The 25,027-nt window shown below is 52.2% G+C and overlaps 1 protein-coding gene across 1 annotated transcript in view; it reads left to right on the forward strand.

The window, feature by feature from the left end:
- The window catches only part of ATP7B (ATPase copper transporting beta), a 77,105-nt gene extending 55,249 nt beyond the window's left edge, over nucleotides 1-21,856 (forward strand). The window contains 13 exon segments of the mRNA XM_060287999.1: nucleotides 5,173-5,300; nucleotides 5,402-5,556; nucleotides 6,133-6,267; nucleotides 9,265-9,459; nucleotides 11,440-11,622; nucleotides 12,960-13,128; nucleotides 14,298-14,441; nucleotides 15,702-15,844; nucleotides 17,294-17,497; nucleotides 17,596-17,713; nucleotides 18,786-18,888; nucleotides 19,361-19,580; nucleotides 19,583-21,856. Coding sequence (XP_060143982.1) covers nucleotides 5,173-5,300; nucleotides 5,402-5,556; nucleotides 6,133-6,267; nucleotides 9,265-9,459; nucleotides 11,440-11,622; nucleotides 12,960-13,128; nucleotides 14,298-14,441; nucleotides 15,702-15,844; nucleotides 17,294-17,497; nucleotides 17,596-17,713; nucleotides 18,786-18,888; nucleotides 19,361-19,580; nucleotides 19,583-19,750 — 2,065 coding nt within the window. The 3' untranslated portion in view covers nucleotides 19,751-21,856.
- Nucleotides 21,857-25,027: the final 3,171 nt, after the last annotated feature.

Raw genomic sequence — 25,027 nt, forward strand, 5'->3', positions numbered from 1 at the left:
CCCTTCCTTCCCGAGGGCCACTGGGCGAACCTCTGTTGAGCCCGTGGGCCAGTGAGTGAGACGTGAGGACTGCAAGTTTCCGAGGCCCAGGCTGACCAAGCCCAGCAGCACCGGCTTTGCCTGCACACTGGTTTTTAAGTAATAATCAGAATTATGGGAGTGACGGCTGAGATGGGAGAGTTTGCCGTGTGCCACGTATGCTACCCAGCACTGCGCATAGATAATCGAATGTAACCCTGATGGCTTCCTCGTGAGGGCGCGCCTGTCCTCGGGCGCCCAGCTCGGGAGGGAAGTACCTTGTCCAGAGTCCGTGGCAGGTGAGCAGCAGAGAGGGGGCTGGGCCCCTGGAGACACAGCCTCCTGCTACGCCTCCGCTGCCCTGTCTCCTGGCCGGGAGGAGCCCGTGTGACAGTGCGGCTGGCTTGTGACCGCTTTGGTGGCTCTCATGGTTGTGTACCTTGGCTGCCTTTTTCCTCATAAATTAATGACATGAGAGTGCCTGAGCTGTGCAGACGTTCGGATTGGGGACTGAGCCATGAACAGCTGCGTTTACTTTCTGCCTTTCATTTCGAAGGGCCTGTGACGGCAGGATGCCAACCCCCCGGGCAGCTCCACCGATCTGAGTACAAGGAGATGCGAGTCTTTGCCAGAAGGCTCAGGCCGGCCGCGATGCGGAAGGAGGGCGGGGCCACACCTGGCATCTCCCGGTTCTTTCCCACATTGTGTGCCTGGCTTCTGCCATCACGTGTGGTGGTATCACTGTTTAAGCTAGGAGCCAGGAGACCAGAGTTCCTTCTGGCTTTGCCTGAGACAGGCCACGTGCTTGGAGCTGGGTCCCCTCCTGTGTTTTGCAGTTCGTGTCCGTCAGAAAGGTGGGAGTGGTCACTCCTACCCCACCTTCCTGACGGGGTGCTCGGGGCCGTGGTCACACCTGCCCTGCCAGGGCCAGGGCCGCTCTCTCGCTTCCTGTAACGTGGCATGTGCTGTGCCAGGGGCCCCAGGCAGCCTCCTGCAGGGCCTGGGCCTCTGCCGGCGTGGACAGGTCTGCGGCGCCCCCTGCAGGCCACCGGGGCTTTGCGCCTCAGCTGGCTCCTTTCAGAGGGACTCAGCCCGTCCCTCCCTCTGTCCCTCTGCCAGAGGCACGTGTCCTTCCTCTCCGCCCGGAGTCTTGGGTGACAGGAGCATCTGCGTAGATGATCAGTGGTAATTTCTTCCCTAGCTGCTACTTGCGTTTCCCTTTGTGCACTCTCTTCGCGCCCCTCATTCCTTAAATGTGGGTGATAGTCGGGGTTTCAGCGTTGGCCCTGTTGTCTTTGTGTCCCCTGACCTCGTGTCTTCATTCCCAAACCTACGTCAGATCTCAGTGGCCGTCCTCTGCAACCCCTTCCCTTCCCTCGTCCACACAGCTGGTCTCCGTCCTCTTGATTCCGGCTCCACAAGCTCTGGTGGCCCCGGCCGCTGCCCCTCCCACCGCTGCCGTGCTTGTTCAGGCCACCGGGCTCTCTCCCCTAAAGCCCCGCAACAGCCCCTCCCTGGCCTCCTGCTCCAGCCTTGTCTCCTTCCTGATGTTTTCCACATGCAAACCATCCAGCTCTTGGAGGCACAGATGTGATACTCTGTAGCTGCCAGTCCTTCGGAGGTTTAGGATAAAGTCCGCATCCCTAGACGCGCACGTGAGACTTGGCATCTGCGCCTGTGCCTCCTGGGCTCAGCCTCTGGTCCTGACGTCCCTCCGTCTCCTCCCGGCCACCCCGCTGGCGGGTCCCAGGAGGAGGCGCCCCTGCACTCGCCCACCCCCCCGCCCTCCAACCAATGCCTTTCTTCCTTCCCCTTTGCCTGACCCCTTGTCCCCTGGTCAGACTGCCTTGTCCTCTGGGGCCTGGAGCCCTTGGTGCCTCCAGTCGTCCTGGGACTACATAGCAGGCGCTCAGATCCTCACTAGTTGAATGCATGAAATGACCGTCAGATGTTAAAGAAATGCATCGTACATGTGTGTGTGCTTGACACTGTGAGGCCTGCACGGCGGGTCCCCAATCTCCCATGTTGAAGTGTTCTGTTTCTTATAACTAGGAAAACGGAATTATACATGTTATATAGCCCAGTGGCCCTTCTCTTGTAAGTTTTTTCTTCGTCTTTTTGCTTTGTGTTAGATGAGGCAGGAGAGTAGAGAAGAGGGGACAGGTGAGGTGAGCAGGCTGCCGGCAGAAACCCTCAGAGCTGAAGAAATGCTCGGAAAAAACTGTTTCCCACAGCTTGGCGTTTGGGGGACATGAGCTTCTGAAGCAGAAATGCGACTGGGAATTCACCAGAAGGAGCCACCTGCCCCCCTAGAGGGCTGTTCCCCATAAACTCAGCTGCTCAGAGTAAGAAAGACATGGTTAATTCAGATTCAAAGGGGAAATTCAAAGTTAGAGGAAGCGGAGATGAGCCTCACTAACGATTTCTTAGAAAGACACCCAGTGGACATTTGAGGCAAGAATCACGATTTTTAAGCAAACATTTTAAAGCTTAGGAGTCAGGTTATGGGAGAGGAGGCTCTGCCCACAGCCCCGTCGTCACCTCCTTTCTACGGGAGCAGTTGCTCCTTCGTTAACACAGGCTTCTCTTGCCGTGGAGACCTCTGTGGACGGTAAACTCCAGGCTGTGCAGATGGGCCTCGGAGGGGAGTTTTGGAGCCTGGGCGTCTCCATCTCTGGGAGACTTTAAAAAGAAGCAGAGGATATTCTCAGTTGTAGAGCTCCTCCCCTTCTTTTCATTTATTGTCCCCCCAGCCACCAAACAGATTTACACATCTGTTCCCAGCACTCAAGACTCAGGCTGCTGCCTGCTTCCCCTTTAAAGGTCTCTCCTTTTCCGTGCTCCCTTTCTTTTATTGTGGCCATTACTGAACTTAAATAAACCAGCTTGACTTTAGTTACTAGGTCATAGACCTGAGAGTTTTGTCCTGTGTGTAACCCCAGCCCAGCACAGTGCCTGGTACATAGAGGCCGGTCACCAGTGAACATGTCCGTCAGGTGATGGTCAAAGTCACCAGCACTGACTGTGCAGCGGGCCCTGCCCTCGGTGCCCACAGGCAGCATCTCAGGTCAACCTGGGAACAAATAGGGGTGACTGTCACCTACCTCACGTAGTTTGGGGAGGATTCATGTCAATATCGAGCACAGCACCTGCACTCAATACATGTCTGGTTTTCCTTCTCAAGTAAGGTGGCTTTTTTGTACCCTCTCTCTGTGATAGTTTAAATGTAGTCTTTGTAGAATGAAAGGAAGGCATAAAATAACCTCAGAGCCCCGCTTGCTCTACGCCCCTGCTTGTCTGACTTTCTCCCCATTGGTTCATGAGCCAGCGTTACATATACAGTTAAGTAAATTTGGTCCCTGTGACGCTGTCAGAGAGATGCTGCCAAAGCCGTCCTCGCTCCCTGGATGACTCTATTCCTGTCGTCCCCTCCTGTCCCCCCATCTGTCTCTCTCGCTCTCTGTGGGACCGTTCTCCCCAGCAGACAGTTCACACATACTCACAATTCACAATTTCCTGTCTTAATGCACACGCTCTTCTACTGCTGGTTTTCTCTTCTCTTTCACACAGAACTTCTTTTGAACGTTGTCTTCGGCTGCTTTCTTGTTTCCTCACCTCCCAGCCTCTCCTCAGCCCGTTCCAGCCAACCTTGTCCCTCCACCGGTCTCTGAGATCCCTTTTGCCAAAGACATCACGTCATTTCCATGAACCAAATCGACCACTGCTCTTATTTAATCCTCATTGCAGCCTCTCACCAGCATCTACCCCCTTTTCTGTCCCTTTAAAATACTCCTTTTTTTTTTTTTTTAATTAAGAGATAACTTACCTTCACTGAAGTACACGAATCCCAAGTGTACGGCATGATGAGTTTTACACGTATCTGCGTCTAGGTAACGACCTCGCCGTATGCGATGCGGTGCGATGGGTGCTCCCTCCTGAAGGCCCCGCTCTCTCCTTTTCCGCCCCCATCCCTCGCTGGCCCTTCCGCCTGATCAGCCTCCCGACATGCGCGTGTCCCAGGGCCCAGGTCTCTCTTCCAGGCACACTCCTGAGGAAGCTCATACCATTTCAGGCTTTAGATCCTATCTATATTGTGACAGCTTCCCCATTTGACCTCTAGTCTCAGCCCGAATCCAGTCTTCAGCTCCCTGCTCTCCCGACTTGACATGTCTACGTGGAAGTCAAGTAGGCATCTTGGACCTGACACGTGAGAACAGAGATCTTCATCTCCTCTCCACTCCTTCTCTTCCCTCTCCCTCCCGTGGCCGCTTCTGAGGCGTCTCCATCTCATTAAACAACTTCTCATCCACCCAGTTGCTCAAACTGAAACGAAGAGCTCATGCTTGCTCCTCTTATGCGCTCAGCGCACACACACATCCTGCTGACACATCACGCCCCCCAGAGTTCCCGGGCATCTCTTCCCTCTGTCTCCAGCCCAGGCCACTGCTGCCACAGCCGAACTCTTCTGTCAGTTTCTGCTGTTGCCCCTACAGCCCATTCTCATGCAGCAACCAGAGAGCTGACTTGAAAATGCGAACCAGCTTATGTCACTTTCCCACTGAAAACCTTCACGCCCAAAGCCTGCACTTTGCCCTGCAAGACCCGACATGGTCCGGGTTCTGCCTGCTTCACTCGTGTCCCTCCAGCCATGCTTGCTGGCTTCCTGTTTATCAGAGGCCCCCTCTGTCCCGCCTCTGGGCCTTTGCATTAGCTGTTTCCTCTCTCTTGAGTTTTCCTTCCCCGTGTATGGGGCCCTCTTGTCGTCCCGCTCAAATGTCATCTTCGCATGGGGCCTTCCCACTTCTCTCCTCCTCTGCCACCACCGAGGGAAGCCCTCCGGTCACATCGTTGCCAGCACAGCACTTATTTAAGACCCGGGACCATCTTGCTTGTTGTCTGTTAGCTCCACAGAATTGCCCTCGTGAGCGTTGGGACTCGGCTGTCCTGCTCACAGCCGGCTTCCCAGGAACTAGGACAGCACCTGGTACTTAGCAGCTGCACAGTTTTGACTCAGTCTGTAAACGGCGGATAAAGTGGTTACTGCCGCTCAGTGTAAAGCAGGCGGTTTGTCTAGAACCCGACCTGGGTGACAGGCCAGGAGGGTGAGCTCCCGTGCGCGGTCCCCGAGTGTTACCCGAGTGGCGTCTGTTGCAGAGAGGAGCAGGTGCCCATGGAGCTGGTGCAGCGTGACGACATCATCAAGGTCGTCCCCGGGGGCAAGTTCCCAGTGGACGGGAGAGTCCTGGAAGGCAGCACCATGGCCGACGAGTCCCTCATCACAGGTGAGGACTCCGTCCCTCTGGGTGGGCGTCAGCACCCTGGCCAGGCCCCAGGGATGCCGACGGGGCTCAGCGCGTGGCGTTGGTCTCCTCTCCACCTCTAGGAGAGGCCATGCCCGTCACGAAGAAGCCCGGCAGCACGGTGATCGCCGGGTCCATGAACGCCCACGGCTCCGTGCTCATCACTGCCACCCATGTGGGCAACGACACCACCTTGGCTCAGATTGTGAAGCTGGTAGAAGAGGCTCAGATGTCCAAGGTAATGAAGGGATTTTATTTTTTATTTTATTTATTATTTATTTTAAAAATTCATTTATTTTTTATGTTGGGTCTTCGTTGCTGCGCGCAAGCTTTCTCTAGTTGCGACGAGCGGGGGCTACTCTTTGTTGCGGTGCATGGGCTCCTCATTGCAGTGGCTTCTCCTGTTGTGGAGCGCGGGCTCTAGGCGCGTGGGCTTCAGTAGCTGTGGCTCGCGGGCTCTAGAGCGCAGAGCTCAGTCGTTGTGGCACACGGGCTTCGTTGCTCCGCGGCATGTGGGATCTTCCCGGACCAGGGCTCGAACTCGTGTCCCCTGCATCGGCAGGTGGATGCTTAACCACTGCGCCACGAGAGAAGTCCCGTGAAGGAATTTTAAAGGCAATATAACTTCAGCTGCCTCTCTCTAGAAATTATTCCAAGAGTCCCGTAGAATCAGGCAGATTTTACTGAGTAGAGAGATTGACTCATAAATGTAGTTAATGAGGGAGCCAGGAATCCCAGTCCCTGTCCATGCTTGCGGCGGTTTGTGTCTTTGGAGATTGTAATTTCCCGCGGTCTTCGTGTTTTGTTTCCATAGGCACCCATTCAGCAACTGGCTGACCGGTTTAGTGGGTACTTTGTCCCATTTATTGTCATCGTTTCAACTCTGACGTTGGTGGTATGGATTGCAATCGGCTTTATCGATTTCGGTGTTGTTCAGAAATACTTCCCTGTAAGTTGAACGCTGTGGGCAGCGTGCTTGTTGGGTTTTAAATAATCGATTGCCATTAATCCTATTTTTTCATGTCTTAAATTCATTGGGCTTTAATTACCCATTACATCTCATTTGCTTGCTTCACTTATTGGCAGCAAAGCCTCAGCCAGGGTAGGACAATCCTGGCTATGCAACTACGCAACTCCTGCGGGTTTTCACTAAAGATGCCTTTTGCTTTCTGGTTAGATCATTTCAAACACCACTGGCTCTCAGGCGTAATGCTTAAAGCATTTACATTTTGCACTATTGGCCATTTTTGAGGTGATGAGGCACACATCACAGAAGATAGGTCACGTCAGTCACAATAGCATGATAATATTATTTGACCAGTTTTGAGAAAAATAGATTTTTTGCTGGCTACCTCCATATAGACCATCTAACCTTGCAGCTTCCCAAGTAACACTAATAGCTTTTTAATAATTATTTATTAAACATTATAGATGAAGCAATGGAATATATAGCTTTGAGTTTAAAAAGTGGACGAAGAATACTATCTTAGGAAATACAGTTTTATCAAAATTCAAAAAAAAATACAAAACTTTTCTGCTTCAGCAGTAAGAACTCACATACATCAGTGATTGGCAGCTGGCAGTGGTTTTGATTTGGTGACGTCTGAAGATGCTTTTGGTTGTCGTGGCTGAGGAGGGGTGCTGCTTGGCCTTTAGTGTGTATGATAGGAGCCAGGGATGCTGTTAAACATCCTACAACACACAGGACAGGTCCCCACAACAAAGAATTATCTGGCCCCAAACGTCAATAGTGCTGAGTTGGAGAAACCTGGAGAGACATAAAAAGCTAATGGCCCACTTGGAGTAGTATTTGATAACTGCCCAGTGAGTAGAACAATTGTTTTACCTTATTTTTTAAAATATCTCATACTTAGCACAGTCTAATATGTATTTTACCTTAGAGCCATAAAATAAGAAACTGGAAATACAGAATAGATCATTTTTTCCTTTTTAAAAAATTTTTTATCCGTAGTTAAAGGCATATCATATGTTCTTGGTGTACTTGTCATTCACTTAGATATGATTTTCCTCCCTCAAATTTCCTATCTTAAAATGTCCAAGTGAAACACTTTCTGACATCTAGGGAGATTTCAGTGTTTTAAGAGTAGCCTATGACTGTATTCCTAGAATTTGCCGGTGGCTTTTATGGCACCTGACCGCCAAAAATTTTGGCTTTTGTGGGAGAGCAGCTCATTGGCATGTGGCTGTGGGAAACTCAATCCTAAACAAGTTGGAATATCTGGCTTCCTCCTGTTCCCTACCTTTCCATCTTACTTTCACTTCTTTTGTTTTTATCTGCAATATCAGGGAGGATGCGGACAAATGAGGTACTGCATGTTCCTTTAAGACATTGTTGTCACTCTGCTCTGTACAAGTCATCTGTAGGGACAGGGTTCGTGTCAACCTCTAGAAGTCCACCCCACTCCTCTCAGAATGCCAGGTGTGATTTTGACAAGAATCTCTGGAGGTTAAAAACAAAACAAAACACAACACAACACTTCATCCTTACCTCTACAAAATCACATTATGTGTTAAACAGCATGTCCTTCTACCGAAATCAAACTGTTTCTGTGAAAATTGAATGACCCTTAATCATGTAGCTTATTTTAGAATCTGCCTCTCAAAGTCAAAGAATAGAGGGTAGATGGATCTAAAGAGATTGTGGTCTATATCCTCGATTTAGAAAACATGCATTTTACTGTAATTAAGTGAATACAGCATCTCTCAGTTTTTCTCCAGAGATACTAGCCATTTTGAAAGATAAACCAAGGTAACTCAAGATGTTAGGATGCAAATAATCATACCAATATGTGTCACCAGGTAACTGGGAAGGAGACCTGTATTTTTTTGGTTTTGGATTTTTATAAAGGAAACAGTGGTGGAAAATAGAAGAAAATAAAGATGGCTCCAAATCCCATCCCTATATGCACTTTTCTGCACTTTGGTGAACATCTTTCCAGTATTGTTGAAAGGCTATCTAGAGATATCGGCAGATAATTTTGCACTAATTGAATCACAACACATGCCATTTTATGCTTGTTTTTTTAAATTCAGCAATCCTACTGATATCTTTCCATGTCAATATGTATACATCATCATTTTAACATGTGCATAATATTCCATTATGCACACCATACCTGCAGTTTAATTAACCAATCCCCCATTGGTTGTTTCCAGTTTTTTCCCTTTATGAAAAAAGCACTGTGAGAAATATCCTTGTATCTTTTCCTACATGATTATTACCTTAGAGTTGATTCCTTGGAGAGCTATAGTTTTTTTAAGCTTTCATAATAATAAAAATAATAATGGTAATGTAATAGCTATACTTTCTCAGACTCCTCTCTCCTACTACGTCAGGTGTTGTGCTGTGTATATTTATGTTTGTATGTATTTGTATGTATGTTACCTCATTTCATCCTTACAAAAACCTGTGAGCTGGGTATTATTACCTCCATGTTGTACGTGAGGAAGCTAAGACACGGAGTGTCAGAGCCAGGATGTAGACCTACGTGGTCCGATTCTAGAGCCTGTGCTCTTCCCCTATCGGGGATTTTTACGTGCCTCTCTCCTCTCATAATGCCTTTCCCTGAGGAAAGCCTGTAGGATCAGGTTGGAGCAGTAAAGTGAACCACGTGATACCTGCAAAGCAGAGCGGGCCGCACCGTGTCTCCTGGAGCCCAGCTCATCACGCCAGTTCAGGTCCCCCACCTGCACTGGAATGTTCTCTTTTTTTTCTTTTTTAATTAATTTTTATTGGAGTAGAGTTGATTTACATGGTTGTGTCATTTTCTGCTGTACAGCAAAGTGAATCAGTTACATGTATCACTCTTCTCTAGATACTACTCCCATATAGGCCCCGACAGAGTGGAATGTTCTCATATGATCAGAATTACGTGTGGTGCCTCCTCTAACTCCCACCCTGCCTCTGTCTCTTTCCTCTCGTCAGACGTCCAGCAAGCATATCTCCCAGGCAGAGGTGGTCCTCCGGTTTGCGTTCCAGACGTCCATCACGGTGCTGTGCATCGCCTGCCCCTGCTCTCTGGGCCTGGCCACGCCCACGGCCGTCATGGTGGGCACGGGGGTGGCCGCCCAGAACGGCATACTCATCAAGGGAGGCAAGCCTCTGGAGCTGGCCCACAAGGTTGGCCCCCGCTTCCTTCGAGGTCTTGGCTGGGGTGATTCTGTAGCTGTATATGCTGCATGATTTTTTTTTTTTCTTTTTTGACTTAGAGAGTCCTAGTGAAAATAGTACCTGTTTAAATTTCATATTCAGAGAAAAACCTGAAAGAGGACTGAGGGTAGCACTACTAATTAAGTAAAACAGGAAGCCAGGACTAACGGGGAATGACAACAGGACCGGCAGCAGCTCACGGTCAGAGACCTAAGTGCTGTATAAATATTGATTTAATCTCATCGACAGCCCTGAGGCGGGTGCTGGTTGTTTCCACTTTACAGGTGAGGGAAGCGCAGCAGGAGTGGGCTGGGCGACTTGCCAAAGGCCTGCAGCTAAGATGTGCAGCTCCGGGCTCACAGCCAGGGGGCCGGGCTCTGGGGAAAGGAGCTGCGCTGTCTCCGCGTGATCGGGGAGGGTCCTGGGACCTCGGGTGGAGTAGCAGGTAGCAGTGTCTATGGAGAATCTCCCTTCAGCCCAGCAGTCCCCAGCCTTCCATCCTCCCTTTATTTCTTCGGTATCTGTTGAGCGTTTACTCTGCGTGGGTCCTGTGCTGGGCCCTGGCTCTCAAGGACCTTCCTGTCCGGCAGGAAAGACAGACACGGAGCAAGCAAGCAGCAGGCACCCTGGAGAGTGTGAGACGCCGTGAGGACAGTTCCTCAGGGGCCTAACCGTAGACCCGTGTGTGTTGGATGGGGTGGGCCCTGGTGCAGGTGCTCAGGGGAGGTCTGAGACCTGTCAGCTGACAACAGAGGTTGGGAGGGGTGTCCCGGCCGTGGGACCAGCACGTGGAAAGGACCCGGGGGGGGGCCGTGCTGCCTGGTCCCAGACTCCGTAGGACTGGAGACCGTGAACATGTCCCCGCCATTGTGTCCCCGGCATCTTGCCCCGCTCCTGGCACGTTGGAGTCACTCCACAGTTATTTTCTCAATAACTAAATGAGGGCCAGAAAGAGAGAGAAACTGACAGGAGATGAGGGTCCTGAAGGAGGAAGGAGGGGAGAGAGGGGCCCTGAAGGGCTTCGGAGGGTTATTCAGTCCCGGTCCAGAGCTTAACCAAGAGCAGCAGGGACACACGGGGGCAGGGGCGGGGGTGAAGCGCCTGCAGGAAGACCGTCCTGGCGGCGGAGCGGGGGCTGGACTAGAAGCTGGCCAGGACTGTCAGAGGAAGGCTGGTTAATCGTGGTGAGGAGGCCCCACTCAGTCAGAAACAAGAAGCGGAGCTGTTGTTCGCTAAATGAGGGAGAACCGAGCCTGCAGCACGCAGTCTGAGTGCAACAAGGGCTGACCTTGTACCAGGTCCAGGGGCGCGTGGAGCGAGGGAACTGCTGGGCTCCGGCCACGCAAGCTCAGGCGCCGAGTGTGGCTGCTTCCGACTGGCTGAGCCCAGACCTGTGGGGACCAGTGCCAAGCTGCCGCTGACCGAGGGGGACAGGTCCCCAGACTAGCTCTGTGGTTGCTTGTTACTACGGCCAAGGAACACTCCCTTCCTTTTGTGAACTTGGAATTCGAGAACACTATTCTCCGTAGGCTTTTGCACTGATGCAGGCCGGAGGAAACAGTGGTTGACCCGGCAGATAGCGGTGGACCGGGAGGTGGGCAGACCCCTCAGGGTCACGCTCCTGACCCGACCCGAGGAGGAGGCCGCACGGCGTTACTGCACGGTGATGCCTCCCTGTTACATCAGAGTGAGAGCTTCTGGCTCACCCTGGTCCAGGTTAAGCCGGAGTGCGGATTTTTTTTTTTAACTGGGCAGAGAGGGAAACAATGTTTTGGCAGAGGGAGTGGTTGAGCCTTGGGATGGACGCAGAGGATTCTGTAGCGTGTCATGAAGGAGTGTATTGTGACCTGCTTGGGGTGGGTTGAGTGAAGTTCTGCCTCGAGATTGTGAGGACTCTGAGAGTCCCTTCCATCTGTGTTTTGGTCACTGAGATGTGGTTTTTTTGGGCAGATAAAGACTGTGATGTTTGACAAAACTGGCACCATCACCCACGGGGTCCCCAAAGTCATGCGGGTCCTTCTGCTCGTGGACGTGGCCACGCTGCCCCTCCGGAAGGTGCTCGCTGTGGTGGGGACTGCGGAGGCCAGCAGTGAGCACCCCCTGGGCGTGGCAGTCGCCAGATACTGTAAAGAGGTAGGTGGACTGGGCGTTGCTGGGCCCTCGCTTCCCCGGCTCCCCCGCTCTCCTCAGCTGGGCTGGAAGACTCCGGGCTCCTTCCTCCTCACACGCCTTTCCTCCTCGCTGCCCCTGGCCCCCACGTCAGCTGCCTCCACAGAGGGCTTGGCTCGTGTGGTCTGGAAACTGCTGAGCAGGCCCCCTGGAGCAGGTGGGGATGCAGCGCACAGCGGCAGGTCCCTCGTCACGTTTCCAGATCTTCACAAAGCAGTTCAGTGTTATGAGCTAATGGCCATTCATTAGGCATTTCCTGAGCATCCCGAGCTCAGGGGAGTAAGAATTCATAAGAGGCGAGCTCTGCCGGCTGGGAGTTGATGGTCGGGTGGGGAAGACAGGCGTATTCAGTCCCGCACGAGCGCTTCGTGCAAAGGGATACAAAAACGAAGGGGGTCTCGGAGCCAGGTCGGGAGAAATCCATCCACTGGGGACTCCTGAGACGGAGAGGAAGCAGCAGAAGTGACCAGAGGACTGTGGGCTGTTGGCACAGTTAGTGGGGAGCCTTCCCCTCTGACCTCTGCAGGTGAGAGGGCCTAGTTAGCTTTCTCTGTTTTCAGTCTGTGCGTGGAGGCAGCAGGACGTGCCAGAATACTGCCCTGAAAACATGTCAACTGTCTGAACAGGACAATTATCAGTAAACGTAGAAGGTGACATGGGTGCCTTGGGGAAGAGCTGACAAGTCTTCCCGGACAGTAGGGTGTGGCTATTTCCCCTCTCATCCTTCTGATGTTTCAGAAAGAATTCTGCTCACCCCCAGGCATCCTTCCTTTGGGTTCTGTTACCCAAATAAACCCAGCCCTTCCCCTTCTCCTGCCACGTCGGCCCTCCCCACCAGGGTCTGGCCATGGGCGATTATCCCTTGATGGCCTTAAAATAGTTTGTTACCACTTACCTATTCCATCGTTTTTATGGAATTATTTGCAACAGAAAAAGAAAATCTTTCCTCCCTTTGGCACCTTCATCCCCGCCACCCCACCCGCCGACCCCAGCCCTTAATTTGGGGTGTTGGATGTGAATTGCCTTTCTCCTTTCTGGACTGCAACCTGTCCACTCTCCCCAGGCATCCAAACTCTAGGAGAGGGTTGAGGCTGTTTTAAATGACTGTGTCCTATGAGAGAGAAAGAGTAGCTGACTTGAGCGTCGATCTCTCCGCCTTTCCCGGAAGTTCTCCTCCCGTCCCTCCCTTCCCTCTAAATTCCTGGTGTCTGCTGCTCTCCCCCCGCCTCACCCCCACCTCTGTCCTGACTCCCTCTCGACTCACCTGTTTTCTGCTTCCTCTCCCCCACTTTCCTTCCCAGGAACTTGGCACAGAGACATTGGGATACTGCACGGACTTCCAGGCGGTGCCCGGCTGTGGGATCGGCTGTAAAGTCAGCAACGTGGAGGGCATCCTGGCCCAGGGCGAGCGCCCACGTGGCCAACCGACCGCCCACCTGAACGGGGTCAGCAGCATCCCCATGGAAACAGGTATCCCTGGCCTCGGTTTCCGCTGCCTGGCCCGCCGGGGGCTGGACCCAGCCATGGAGAGCGCCATGCCAGGCTTGCCCCGTGGTTCCCGACTGCGGAGAAGGTGGCTCAGGGCTGGTGCGCCGCACGCCATCTCCCAGGGAAGCCCGCAGCTTCTCTCGTGTTCTTCGATGTGACTGAATCTTGACGCTAATGGCAGGCAAAAGCAGTGTGTGACTTAGAGTCACGGAGTATTGCTTACCTGCTCCCTAGTCTCGAGTCTCCTCTTTCTTAGCCCAGGTTAGTCTTGGGATAAGACTCGTAAGCTACAGAGTAGGCAGATGGGAGTCTTCCTTTTGTTCCTCCTAAACAGGAAACCTCCATGTGGTCAACTCTGATGGGACGTGACGTATTTACAGAGCTGGCAGCCATCAGGGAAAGTGAACGGAAATGGTCTGCCCAAGTCAAGAAGGGGCACTGGAGGGACAGCTGCTCTTTGAATAACGGCCTTTCTTATTCAAAGGGTGCTAGCCATCAGCATAAGAGAGTGGAAACGCCCCCAAACCAAAAAACCCATGTCTAGTGTTTGCTCTTAAGTATGTTAGTAGTTAAATCTTGATTTAGATTTTGTTAGAAGCTATTACCACCTTATGGCAAGTTAAAGCCCTGGGATGACCTTTCCTTTGCCTTCCAGGGACTGGTCTATCTGTGACACCTAAGGTAGAGGTGACAGGTGCAGGACTCAGCTGACCTCTTAGGAGGTATAGCTTCAAGACCTTTCATACACGGTGGCCGGTTGTTAGCTGATTCACTTGCATCATCTGTACCAAGCAGTGATGGGTCTAGTCCACACTGGCTTTCGGCGCTGACCAAATAACTAACCGCTTCTAATCCTAATTCTAATCCAATCTAACAGCAGCAGCAGATACCCCTAAAGGCCAGTAGGTACACTATGCGGTAATATGTTTGTAACATCTTTACATGTTTTAATTCATACCGCGGTTCTGCATGTTAGTTATTCTTTTTCCCCTGGTTCTTTAAGGGTGGTTTTTCAAGAGGTGTTTATTAGGTTGTGGTTTTTCCAGAACCGTCAAGTGGACGTTTTGCTGTTGAAACCATCCCATGGTTTTTAGTGCTTTCTCACAGTGAACTTGGCCTCTTTGGGAATAACCACACACTCCCTTGAGCAGATGCGGTCCCGCAGACCTTCTCTGTGCTGATCGGCAGCCGAGAGTGGATGAGGCGCAACGGCTTGACCGTCACCAGCGACGTCAGCGACGCGATGACCGATCACGAGACGAAAGGCCAGACGGCCATCCTGGTGGCCATCGACGGTACTGCTCTGCTCCCCTGTCCTCTGCTCTCAAGTGAAGCTGGAGACGTCAGGCAGAAATAGAGTCCTTTTTTTTTTTTTTTAAAGTAAATCTTCCTCACTGTTAATTTTAGTTCTATTTTCGAAAAGGCTGTCTTGCCGTTTTTTTCACTTCATTGTCAATCCTGAGGCCCCCTCTGGCCACCTCCATCTTTGCCGCCAGAGTGAAGATGCCTTCAGCCTCTTTGCTCTTGGGATTCTAAACTGTCTTCCCCACCATCGTTTGCATCTGCCCAGGTTGGCAGTTGAAAGTCATCCTTTCTCATTCATCACTGCAGGCGAAACAGCAGTTGACTTCCTGAGAGGTTTAACTCTAAGATGCTTTACACACTGACATCCCCTGCAGCCTTCACAGAGCTTCTCAAGATTGTGTGTATCTTAGTACTCAGGTTATATCCTGGGCTTTACCTCTCAGGTAGATTAGAATCACTTTGTAACTGTTAGTTTCTGCTAATAGAAGTAAAAACTACATGCAAATAAGAAATAATTTAATTGCTGTATTTTGAATGCTCCTCTTTTCCCATATTCATTCTCTCTCTCTCTCTTTTTTTCCGGCTCCCACTGCCATGCCTTCCCCCGAGTCCTTTAAACGCACCACCCCCTCAGCTTGTCAAGCTGGAAATGGCTCAATTAAAAGTGCCTCTTACACATCCTCACCCTCACTGCTCCCGTCACGCCTCAGTCCCCAGTCCTCGAATGCCTTCCTGTGTCAGTACCCAAAGAGTCACTCAAAAAAAAAAAAAAAAAAATTCTACAGAGTGTTTTCTGTAGGAAGAGACAGAAAGGAAGGATTGATTTTCTAGCTGTTTGGACATGTGTCACTTTTTAAGTAGCATTTGTTGTATTTCTCATGTTTTAATAGCTAACAGGTATTGAGTTATTATGAGTCAGGCACTCTGCAAAGGAAGAGATGTTCCTTGCAGAAAATCTGGAAAATTCCGAGAGCTGTAAAAAAAAAAATGGAATCCCTCATTATCCTACCCCTCAGAGAGCCACTGTTAACTTTTTAACAGTCCTTCCAGACTTTTGTACGCATCTGGAAATGTATGTAAATTAAAAAAAAAAAAACAAAATCAAAACCGTATTCTGTTGTACAATTTGGTGTTTTGCTTTGGGCGTGTAACACGGTATTAGGAAAACTGTTCCGCATCACGAAGTCTTACTTGCTTCTCAGGCTGCCCAGGGCGCTGCCACGTGTGCTCACCTGCGGTGTCTCCTACAGGTGTGCTCTGTGGCATGATCGCCATCGCAGATGCGGTCAAGCAGGAGGCCGCCCTGGCCGTGCACACACTGAAGAGCATGGGCGTGGATGTGGTTCTGATCACGGGGGACAACCGCAAGACAGCCAGAGCCATTGCCACCCAGGTAAGGGCTGGGGGCCGGGATGTCTCCCACATCTGAAACTGCAAGCGATTTCAAGCTGGCAGAAGCAGTTTAAGGAAGATAGGTAAGCACTAGTGCGTTGAGCACTCAGCTTTGCTCTGGTCCTCCCCCCCGCTGGGACTTTTCTCTCCACACGCTTTGATCTCGGAGCCGTGCACGTCCCACAGGGGACCACCTTGCTGCTGCCCCAAAGATCACGCTGCTGGGGCCTGGGTGCCAGCATTCATCCCTGCACGGTGGCTGCAGCCCCGGAAAGGCTGTCCCAGCATTCTTTATTTTCCAGCCGCTGCACTGAGGATAAAAGACCATGGCTTGAGGGCTGAAATAAACAATCTTGTAGCCTTTATATTAAGGGAGTGTTTTGCCGGCCCAGCTCTTCTCACTCTGCACCAGATAAGCCCCTGGGTCCCGGCAGTTCTTCTGCGGCGCTAGGGTCTGACTTTGGGCCACGAGGGCAGCACGACCGCATGCCTGCCTGCCCTGCCTCGCGGGGAGGGCTCCAGTGCAAACTCCAGACAACTGTATACCACCCCTTGCGGACATGTGTGTAAAGCTGTCTGCTTTTGGGAAGGAATTGCTCCTTGGGAAGGGAGCGGCAGTGCCCCGTCAGTCGTCCTTCTGAGAGTACACCCACTCCCGTGTTAAAACTTGTTCCTGCATTCAGCAAGCACTTACTAAGCGCCACCCCTGTGACAGAGAGGAGTGAAGAGGGCACCGCCCTCGAGGAGCTTACGGTCCCGTGGGGAGGGTGGCCCAGGGACCAAGTGTAAACCAGGTGCTGGGCGCTCCAGTGGAAGAGTGCACGGGACGCATGGGAGCTGCCAGCTTACCCCTCAGCCTGGCGGGGGCCGGGGACACCTTCCAGGGGAGAGGAGGCCTGCAGGAGTCAGATGAAGAAGAAGGGGTGCTGGGGGTAGGAAAAGTGACCTTTGCAGGACAGAGCAGGCAGCACGAGCACCGCCTGCGGGTGCAAGGTAGCAGCGAGTTGGAGAGGCCAAGGCGGGGCCCGCTGGGGCCGGGGGGTGGGGTTCAGGGAGCTGGGCACAGGCAGGACCTGACCTGGGGATCTTGGGAGGCAGGCAGAGGAGTTTGGACGTTGTCCTAAGGGAAGTGGGATCCGCTGGAGGCCTTGAAGCAGGAGAGTAACGTGACCAATGATTACTGTTTCGGAAAGGTCACCGGGACGGCATCTGGAGAAGAGTGCTGGGAGGGCAGGATGTGGGCAGGAGGCCAGCGAGGGTCCCAGACCACCGCAGGGTGTTGGGATGGGAGCAGGGGGTACATTTGCCGTGCGACCTGGCATCTGCAGGACTTGGTGACGGGACCTGGAGGCTGAGGGCTCCTGGGCTTCTGCTCCTGTTCCTGCCGCTCGGCAACACCGGATGTTATTGTACATTTGCTTTTTTATTGACTGCTGTTCTTTCCTTTCAGGTTGGCATCAACAAAGTCTTTGCGGAGGTGCTGCCTTCTCATAAGGTGGCCAAGGTCCAGGAGCTCCAGAACGAGGGGAAGAGAGTGGCCATGGTGGGCGATGGTGTGAACGACTCCCCAGCCCTGGCCCAGGCCGACGTGGGCATCGCCATCGGGACGGGCACGGACGTGGCCATCGAGGCAGCTGACGTCGTCCTCATCAGAGTGAGCTCTGCTGCGTCTCCCCTCGCTGTTGCCCGTAGCAGGAGTGCCGAGGGCCGCAGAGCGGAGCTCGCAGTTCACCGTGTGCTCCTCTCCTGCAGAATGACTTGCTCGACGTGGTGGCCAGCATTCACCTCTCCAAGAGGACCGTCCAGAGGATACGACTCAATCTGGTGCTGGCACTGATCTACAACCTGGTCGGGATCCCCATTGCAGCAGGTAGGCCCTCGCTGCCCTGTTGCCTCTGGCCCTAGTTGTGGCCAGAAGCCTTGAAGAAAGAGTTGATTTTATTATGTTCCGCTTTGTAAGTCTCCAAAGGTAAATGAGAAACTGCAGGGAGAACCCAAGCCTTCTGTTCACTGCTGGCCTCTCTGAAAAGCTGGCCAAGTTGCTCAACCCTATTTACCTTGGCCCTGTTTTCTGGAACATTATTAAGACATACAGTCTGAAAAATAATCAATATTAACAGTTATGGGGCACCCGTTACACGCTAAGCCCGGGATCAGTGCTTTAGAACTTTGTCTTAAGAATTAATCCCGCCTAGGTTTTATCCTGACTCGGAAATAATCATGGGAAGAGATGGATATTGTCTGCTCCCTAAGTCCTCCCTCCCCCACTGTATCTTGTGTCACCAGAGAGGGAAGAGTTGTTCCAAAGACTCCTGCAAGGAAAGTGCCTACATGGGCCAAGACCTATTTTTAAACGTGACTGCCGCACCCCACGTTCCCCTGTTGGGTCCGAGCGGTCGGCACTGCCTCTCGCGGTGGGTCAGCGTGTCCGCCGCAGCCCGGCTCCGGCAGGTGCATTCCTGCCCTGCGGCCGGCTCAGGACCTGGTCCCCTCCCGGGCTTGCGGCTCTGTCCCAGGACCTGGTCTTGTTGCCCCTCATCAAGGTGCTTTGACGCCCTTGAGGGAGGACCTTCCGTGGAGAGAGGGCCCGTCGTCGCCAGCGTGTTGCCCCGGTGCTCACACCCCCGAGGTGCCCCCGCATGGTGGCACCTGCAAGTCCCTGGGGCGCCCTGTCCCCTGGCGCTTCCCCCAAACAGGTGAGGGCACGTCTGGATGGTCCCAGGAAGGTCAGGGTGGGTAGGGGACCACAGTCCCCTTGACGGTGCCCCCGCCCCCCCGCCCAGCTCTGAGACCGCCCGCCTCAGGCCCACGGGCACGCAGTCAGCGGCCAGCCCAGGGGCTTCCGAGCCGCCCTGAGGAGAGCTTCTGGTGGGCGGCGAGGCTGGGCCCCCCTCGCTGTCCGCCCTGGGCTGCGGCCTGAGTGTAGTCCCCCTCTTGGCCAGGTGTCTTCATGCCCATCGGCGTCGTGCTGCAGCCGTGGATGGGCTCGGCGGCCATGGCTGCCTCCTCCGTGTCCGTGGTCCTCTCGTCACTGCAGCTCAAGTGGTGAGTCCCCGCGGCGGGACCGGGGGCGGGGTGGGTGTGCGCCCCGAGCGGGGCCCGGCGTGTGTTTGTGTAACGGCTTGTCCACCGCGAGCCAACAGTTTGCCTCTGATCAGTCACCTCGCACTGCTTCTTCCCGTTACTCTGCTCGACGGCTGTCTGTGTCGAGAGGTAGCTGTAGGATCCCTGTCTGTGATCATTTTTCCTTTTTTAAAAGGGATCTTTATTTACTTATGCTTTCAGTTAACAAAAGTTAATGACAGCCTACTATGTACCAGGCATTTGGCTAGAAAGCTTCTAAGTTGGGAACTTGCCCTGAGCCATGGGAATTTGGTGGCCTTTCTTTCCTTTAAAAGCCTTGAGGCCCTGATACTGCGTGTCATTAAAGACTTCATGAGAGGCCTTCACCGGGCTTTAACAGAAAAAGGCTGTGTGTCCAGAATGGCTCAGGTGCTCTTGGATTCTTGCTTTGCAGCTACAGGAAGCCGGAGCTGGCGTGGTATGAGGCGCAGGCGCACGGCCGCATGAAGCCCCTGACCGAGTCCCAGGTCAGTGTGCACATCGGCATGGACAACCGGCGGCGCGACTCCCCACGGGCCGCGCCCTGGGACCAGGTCCGCTACATCAGCCAAGTGTCCCTGTCCTCCCTCAAGTCTGACGGGCTGTCCCGGCACGGCACCGCGGCCGGCGACGAGCGGGGAGCAAGTGGCCTCCGCTCCTGAGTGACCGGGACGAGGAGCCGTGCGTCCGAAAGCCGCAGGCGGTTGTGGCCCCCGCCCGGCCCCCCTCCCTGTGTGGCCGAGGCTCCAGCCTGACAGCAGCAGCAGCAGGCGGCAGAGCCCCTCGCCAGCCCTGGACGTTCTAGATCACCCCTCCCCGCGGCTTGTGGACCACGCTGCCGGGGTCCCACGGGCTCATTGGAAACCTTGCTGGCCTCGAGGAGGGACAGCCAGCCCTCCTCGCATCCTGTGCCGTAGCGTTTGGGATGACTGCCTGTGAAACGAGGACGATTTCGTTGGGTCCAAAAACTTAGCTGGGCCTGTCCACAGAATTCATTAAAACCTCGGGCTCCGGCGCTTTTTGTTTCTTTTGGTTTTTGTTTTTTTGGGTTTTTTTTTTGCGGTACGTGGGTCTCTCACTGTTGTGGCCTCTCCCGTTGCGGAGCACAGGCTCCAGACGCGCAGGCTCAGCGGCCATGGCTCACGGGCCCAGCTGCTCCGCGCCACGTGGGATCTTCCCAGACCGGGGCACGAACCCGTGTCCCCTGCATCGGCAGGCGGACTCTCAACCACTGCGCCACCAGGGAAGCCCTCTGGCGCTTTTTGACGACACCCACGTGCATCGCGTATCCGAGACCACCACTTACCTCAGGTGTCCCCGTCTTTTCTGCTGGCGCCATCTCTTCCTTTTCTGTCCTTGACCCTGGGACTGTGGCACCCCGTCGTCTGAGGGCCGGGCTGATGTCCTCGCGTCCCCGCGGCTGCTCTGCAGGGGGCTCATGTGCTCCTTCCTGAACCCCTTGCCCACACGGCCACCAGAGGGCCGCCATGCTTCTTTCTCCTCGGGGTGAGGAGAGGTCTTTGTTGCTTACGACCCTCTTCTCCGTGGAGTCCTGGCTTCTCAACGCCGCCGAATCCAGTGCTGTTGCTGACTGTCGCTGCCCAGCTGGAGGGAGGGTCTCAGAGCCCGAGACTTGAGAAATTCGGCTTCTTGGGGTTGGGGTGGTGGTCCGGGGGGACCCAGGGAGGCATGTGGTGCAGGAACCTGCTTGCTCCGTTCCAGGGGCTTCAGTTACGTGGCCCACTATGTGACTGTCACCCCACGTGGTGCATTGTGGGAGTCAGGTCAGTGCTGCCCCAGTGCCTACAGCACTCCGGGGAAACGATACCCAAACAAGAGAGGAAATCTCAGTCCTCCACACGCATTGACTTCTGCACGCAGAGCTGGTGCCTTAGGGAAGGGGGTGACCACAGTTTCCCAAGAGAACATCTGTTTCGAACTTTAAGTGGCCTTTGTGGTTGCACAGCATCGGAGGGGCAGCAGTGGGGCCCATGGCGGACTCAGCTTGGTGGTGATTGGCAGACCACGCGGGGTAGACTAGTACTATCAGAATCTTAGACTAGGCAGTGCAGAGCCTGTTCTAAGTTCCAAGGTGAAGCCCTTATCACACGCATTTTAGTTAGTTATTGTCAGTTATTTTCCAGGGGGATATAAGCACTTTTTATAAGTTACCTCTCATCCTCCCAACAAGCCAGCAAAGTTAGATAATTCACAGGCGGGAAACAGGCTCAGAGAAGCTAGGAATCCCACCCAGGATCACACAGCGAGTATACGTGGCAGAAGAGGGATCTGAATTCATGTCTGTTGGCTCTGAAATCTTTTCTCTAACTTGGCCCTACCTTGAATATTTTGCTCAATAAGAATAAACGAGAAAAAGGCCCTTGCGCTCCCGGAAGACCGAACCTGCCGGGTGATATATTTGCTGAGTTGGGGTGAGATCTGACCGCGAGGTCATGTCATGTTGCCTTTGGATGGTTCCTTTCCATTTGCATATAATTTAGTTTTTGCTGGGTCTTAGCCTCTAAAGTTGATGTGCAGGGTTTTGTTGTGTTTTTATGGTTTCCAGTCTTCCCTCCCCTCCCCAGCCCCTTCCTGCTCTGTGTTCCCAATTGTGTCCTCTCTTTACTCCTGGCTGTGCTTGGGGAATGTGTCCTGTTTTCTAACTGGGCTAATCATTGTCTAAAGAATCTAATTGTATTGATTTTTCAAAAAGCTTTTAGGACCATAGATGTCATGTTTATAGGGACATGGAAATATTTATATAATTGTACAGAAAATAACCTTTCAGAGATGTTCAAAGTATAAGTTTGTTTTGGTCAGAAAAGAAGAATTCCTATTTCAAAAACTTTCCCATGCTATATTAGAATAAAGTTTCTTTTTCTGTTCATCTAAAAATTTGCCTTTGGCTGGCTCCGAGTGGGAAGCGTGTAGGAGCCAGTGCAGCGCCATCTTTGGTGAGAACCTCGAGGTGCTGGCTTTGCTCAGTGCCTTTTCAGGGGGAGAAAAGAATGCGGTTTAACAGTGGAGGCCAGGAGGGTGGCCCGAGCCCTCTGATGGGCCATCCCAGCACTGTGTGAGCCCCTCTCCCGAAGGCCTTCCTCAGTGGTCTGTGGGGAGAGCTCTGGAAAGCACCGCCTCAGGGTACCTGTCCCGCTGGTTCGGACACGGGCCTAGGTGACCCCATCATATGCACTTCCCTGGTTGAGGGCGATTGTCTACAAATGGCTGGTCTCAAATGCACACATTTAATCAGAACGGCTATATTTTGGGATCCTTGGCCCTGAAGGAATCGGGTGGGAGGGGTAGTAGAAAAGTCTGGACCAAAGTGCTGTGCTGGGAAGGCTCTGTGGGCATCTTGTGTGTGTGTGTGGGGGGGGGGGGAGCTGTACCTAGAGGTGAAGTGACAGTGTCATTCGTCATCCAAACCAGGATACTTTTAAGAGTGAAAGGAGGTGCTATTAACAATTATGACAGGGCAACTGGCCTGAACTGGGCCTACCCAGGCAAACTGGGACGTGTGGTCACCTGCCTTAAAAGGGAAATAGACATTTTGCTGTCGTCACCAACACAAACTGTAACACTTCAGAACTTTGCCCCGATTGTAGGTTCCACAGACATGCTGGTGACCTAATCCTTCATCAGACTGAGAGATTTCCCCCTCTGTCACATCCTGATACCAGCACTTCTCTGTAGAGTCATTAAGGTGACTGTCTGGCAGCTTGGTGTCAGTGCACAGCTGGAGAGCCAGGCACGGGCTACGCTAAGTGCCCTCCAGCACAGCCTTAGGACTTGACACCCGGCTTGCTGGACACCTTTTCTGGAGGCCTGGCTATGGGAATTTCATGTCGTATGCACGTCCCGTTGTGGAAAGGGAAGATTGAGTCCATTTCTTTAGAAAATAGATGTTTTCTAAAACTTGAGCAAATTTCCCTGATAGGATTCCACATGCACCCGAATAAATCATAACGTCTGTCCATTCCTGATAACTTTTCAGCCTTTAAGACCTTAGTGAAGAATTGTGATAGGATCACCTATTAAATAAATGAATGTAATAATTCTAGATTTTCTCTTTCTCTTAAACAACGGCACCTGGAAATTGACATGTCCAAAAATCGGTCCCCAAATTGTTTTGCTGGTTTACTGTGGAACCAAGACTAATAAAAAAATGACCTTTATTTTAAGAAAATCCAGCGTAAGCCAAACTCAGCCAATCAAATAGGTGGATTAGAAAAAGGTTTGAATTACAGAAGGATTTTTTTTTTTTTGCTTTGAAAAATTCATGATGATACTTCAGCAGCTAAGTTCCCTAATGTGTATAAAATTCTTCTGGAGTGAGAAAAGTTTTATTTGCATACAACTTTTTCTTCACTGCATCTTTTGTTTTAAAAGAAAGTAAGGAGTAGCATACACGAAGAAATGCTTTAGGCAGCCAGTCGTGCTGACGCTCGGTTTCCCCTTCAGATTACCTTGATGTGTGGGAAAGCTGAGTTGGAAAGTATCGCGGAGCTCTTAGGAATGAAACCACCCTCCCTTCTTCATTTTCAACCTCAGCTTGGGCAGAGACATGAGCACCACTGTTTTGGTGCCTTCCAGAGGGAGATGTCTGCTTGTCTGCCGTGTTCCTTTGTGTAAAGACAATGACAACGGCTGAAATTACAGGATAGAATATGAGAATGTTAAATAACGCTGTGAAATCCCAGAGTCTCCTTTACTCTGTTCAAAAAGATTAAAAAAATAAATAAACTGATGGAAAATCACCTAAGGGCTAAGATGAAAACAAGAGCTAATGGAAATTTAACATTTTTTTCCACTGAAAAGGAAATGGCAATCATTTCTTCTTTATAAAAACATGAAACTGCTTGTAGCAAAAACTGAAGCATGCAGAAATTTATAAAGGGGGGAAGAGGCTGCCATAATACCACCACCCCCAAAAAGGAAACCCCATGGACATGATTTCATGGAGGGGTGTCCTTTGTGAGGGGACAGCACTGGGGCACTGAGAGAGCGAAGCCTATCTGCTCATGGGGGACCCAGCTCCCTGACCACGTTAAAACCGTCTGAGCACAGAGGTGCTGTAGGGGCCCTGTTGTGAACTGATGGCCACCCAGGTACCCGTAAGTTCAGGGGACAGACAGCGTTCAAATACTGTGGGTGTCACAGTTGGGGCCATCACTTTTGGCCCAGCTGGTGCTCACAGTGGTGTGAAGAGATACTTGCGTCCCTGCCCCATTTCAACAGTCAAGCTGACTGTCCAGGAGACAAGAGTCAGGCTGAGTGTTCAAGCCCATTTGCTCCGGCCGCAAAGCCCGTGTGCCCCTCTGGGCTACCCACTCCCTGCAAAGGTGATGCTGGGTACTCTCCTTAGCAGGAGAGGCTGGGCTTCCTCGCCACCCCTTGGTGCCTGGCGTGGGACACGAGAAGTGTTCTTTGGCAGGCCAGTGTGGTTTATCTCAAGAGCCACCAGGTGTCTCTCTGACCAAAACAACTTCCCAGTCTATAGCCAGAGCCCACATTCTCCTGGTCAGTTTTTGGAAGCATCTGGAAATTCAAATAGACATCATCATAATGAAAATGTGGGTGATGGGGCAGAGCGGGAGGCTGGAGTTAGCTCTGGCACTGGGTGCCTCTACGATGTGTTTATATCTGTACTTGCAGCCCAGGGTTTGAGCCTTCTCAAATTTGCTCTTAGCGGTGCAGAGTACGTCAGTGGGATGACTCAGCAGTGACATTCCTTTGTTGTCACGTGTGCCTTAGCGTCATATAATATTCCTGCAAGTTTAGATCTTTTTTAAAAAAATAGAGTTATTTATTTATTTATTTATGGCTGCATTGGGTCTTTTTTTTTTTAACATCTTTATTGGAGTATAATTGCTTTACAATGGTGTGTTAGTTTCTGCTGTATAACAGAGTGAATCAGCTATACATATACATATATCCCCATATCTCTTCCCTGTTGCATCTCCCTCCCTCCCACCCTCCCTATCCCACCCCTCTAGGTGGTCACAAAGCACCGAGCTGATCTCCCTGTGCTATGTGGCTGTGCTATGTGGCTGCTTCCCACTAGCTATTTTACATTTGGTAG

The sequence above is a fragment of the Globicephala melas genome, chromosome 18 (assembly GCF_963455315.2).
Source record: "Globicephala melas chromosome 18, mGloMel1.2, whole genome shotgun sequence".
NCBI classification, from domain to species: Eukaryota; Metazoa; Chordata; class Mammalia; order Artiodactyla; family Delphinidae; genus Globicephala; species Globicephala melas.